General features: G+C 41.9%; 1 protein-coding gene across 1 annotated transcript in view; it reads left to right on the top strand.

Moving 5' to 3' along the window:
- LOC105268767 (uncharacterized) overlaps positions 1 to 2941 on the top strand; it is a 32736-nt gene that overhangs the window by 23495 nt on the left and 6300 nt on the right. Inside the window, exons 3-8 of the mRNA XM_011308584.1 lie at positions 56 to 236; positions 469 to 803; positions 1436 to 1505; positions 1632 to 1949; positions 2274 to 2415; positions 2528 to 2862. Of these exons, the coding sequence (XP_011306886.1) occupies positions 56 to 236; positions 469 to 803; positions 1436 to 1505; positions 1632 to 1949; positions 2274 to 2415; positions 2528 to 2862 (1381 nt within the window). The remainder of the gene's footprint in view (positions 1 to 55; positions 237 to 468; positions 804 to 1435; positions 1506 to 1631; positions 1950 to 2273; positions 2416 to 2527; positions 2863 to 2941) is intronic.

Below are 2941 nucleotides of genomic sequence, written 5' to 3'. Positions count from 1 at the left end.
ATTTCTCGTCGAGGCCTTTATGTCGCGATCAATCAATCATTGCCTGATTTTCCAGTAATCCAAATGATCCTGTGACATGGCACATGGTGCAGAGCCAACAGCAGCAAATCCAGTACAACGAACCTGTAGCCCCAACGATTCCCTACAATGAAGTACGAATCCGTGTAATGGTTGGGGAAAAGGGACGTTTGGGTTGTGGTGTGTGCAAGGGAATTGTGCCAGGACTGACAGTGCAGGTATGAAAAAATGAGCCAATCAAAATTCCTATTCCCAAAATCAAGACCACCGATCCAATCAGAATGATTCGCCAATTCTCTCCCCGGTCCGCGCTTATCACAATCTCATTAACTGCGAATTAATGAACAGTAATTATATATTCGATAGGCCAGTGCAGAGACAGAGTTGACATATACTAGTTGTATAATTAATTAAGTAATAGGAAAAAGCTTGAATATGATTTTTTTCCAGGGAACAAGAGAGGGTGGTCCAGCTCGTGCAGCAGGTCTCAAAGCTGGTGACGTGATAGTGTGGTGCAATGGACAACGGCTGACAGATTTGCCATTCGAGAGAGCCATCGAGGTGATGCGAGGTGCAGCGATCCTCGACCTCGTTGTTAACCGTCCAATCCCAGCCAGCAATGGTCTATACGATTGTCCCGAGACCCTGTGGATGCGAGGTTCAAGTGGCTATGACTCTGAATCCTCAAGCATTGGTCCAACCAGCTCACCAACACATGCTAATCCCTCGTCACCGCAACACCAGCCTGGAGGTACACAAAGATACATAGAGAACAGAAATGGCAGGTAATGCATAACCAATTGATCTCAACTCAACCGATCGTTATATTTCATCTTCATTCAATACTGGGGGAAATTTTGAACGGTGAAAGTATCGGTAATTATAGGGCGGCAGGGTTTACGGCTTTTCGGCTACATTGACGGAAACTCTTCAATTATATTGCAACTTAATAATTTGGGCCTTTAGCAGAGCCGAAAAATCGTCGCGATAATAGCTATACTTGCTCAGGGTTACACTTTTCCACCCACGGTGATTATCAGAGATAATTATGATGGACTTTGTGGAATGGAATTAAACCCATTCTACTAATTTTTCAATTTAATGAACGAAATTCCTCATAAAGCTAATCATCCAATTAACATCCGCAATTCCACTTAATCGCAGACGTTGCATATTGCGTAGATTACACCGTATAAAATTTCATCTTTATCACTGCCATGTATTCCACCATAATCAGTGATATTTCATGGGCAAAAAAAAGAAAAAAATAGTAGAAACATTTTAATAAGCACAATATTCCTGCCTAAAGGGTTATAAAGCCGTCTAATAAATTACAAGTTTCCCGAGTTAATGAATGAAAAAAGGCCTGAAGAATTTATTAGATATGATAAACTCATAATATATTACACTTATGTAGAGCCTGCTGTCCCCTGGCCTTGTCAACAAGCAGTTGCTCGTCCTCGGAGTGGAATCACCCGTGCGATCAGGTAAGATCTCAGACCGCTGAGGAGTTAATGCGTCTTATCCGGTGGTACCGTCTGGCCTCGAACGCATAAAGAAATCGCGAAAGAGTATCCCGATACAAAAGCCAGTTATCATCACTTTATTTTCAGGGCCAGGAGTGGACACGAAAGCCCAACAATACAACGGTCATACGAGTCAATCAAAATGTGAATCAGAATCCAAATCAAAATCAGTATCGATCAAATGTTGGTGTTAATTACTCGACACATCCGGCTTGTCATGGCAGTTATGGCATGGGTGATGCGGGGAATGAGCCCCTTTATGATCCGGTGACACCCAGAGACTATGAGAGCCATGATTTCGATGCCAATCCACTTGATGAGAGGAATAGGCGGCTTATGTATGAAAAGGAGAATATTGTGCTTTATGATCCACCTGGTGATGACAGAATTGCGTATACTACCAAGGCAAGTTTCAGTTTTATATTAATACTATAATTTATTATTAGCGTCATTCAGGCATTCAAATATTCACCAAGTCACTAACTGCATTTCTTGCAGTTATAGGTCAGAAATGGGGGCAATTACTATTTTAAAAAATTGAAATTCCTGTTTATTTTATCATAAAGACTGTTTTTTATTTTGTAATTCGAGAAACATAACGAGGGAGAAACACGTTTCTCGAATTATTGAAATAGTACGAAAATTCTTTCTGCTGCAAAGTTATAGAATTTTTCCCCTCGTTTCGATTAATTGGATGAAAGACATTATGGAATGATTGCTCTCTTTCAGGACAATGAATTCTCCCCGAATTCCAATATACCCAGAGCCCCGGAATTTGAACGAAAGACTGTAACCACTGTTGAGGTTCATCAGTCATCAGGACCACCAGCTCCCCCGTGTCCACCACCAATGTCTTACAAATGGCAAACAGGTAGTTAGAAGTTTGATAAAATCACTTCAGCATTGGGAAAAAGAAAATCAAAATCGTGTGCATTTTGCACACGAGATAAAATCCTATATTCTTCCATATATTTTTTCCCTAGTGGATACGAAACCAATGATGGGACTGAATAAACAAATGGGTAGCACGATGTCAATGGGCTCAACAGGATCAACCGAGACTGAATCGAGTTTAGAATCCTGTGGAAAGGATTCAGCATCGACTTCGTCCTCGCTGTCAACCTCGTCCTGCGAGCCAGCCTCATCAACAGTCTCATTTGCCTCAACAATGACGACTTCCAACGTGCCACTGCCCATTAAATCCCCAGAACCCACCCCCATTCGTCCTCCACCACCACCTGGACGGGCCTGTCTACCTCTATCCACAACTGACCTTGGAACTGCCATAGCCCAGGAACTTCAACGACGAGCTCAACAGGTCAGTATAACAATTCGAAATTCTTTCTTTATTAATTTCTCTGAGCTGCTATTGACTTGATTGTGATCTGAGCACTTCT

The sequence above is a fragment of the Fopius arisanus genome, unplaced genomic scaffold, assembly GCF_000806365.1.
Source record: "Fopius arisanus strain USDA-PBARC FA_bdor unplaced genomic scaffold, ASM80636v1 scaffold00060, whole genome shotgun sequence".
Taxonomy (NCBI): Eukaryota; Metazoa; Arthropoda; class Insecta; order Hymenoptera; family Braconidae; genus Fopius; species Fopius arisanus.
The sequence above is the reverse complement of the archived record's forward strand: the minus strand, read 5'-3'. Positions and strand labels throughout refer to the sequence as shown.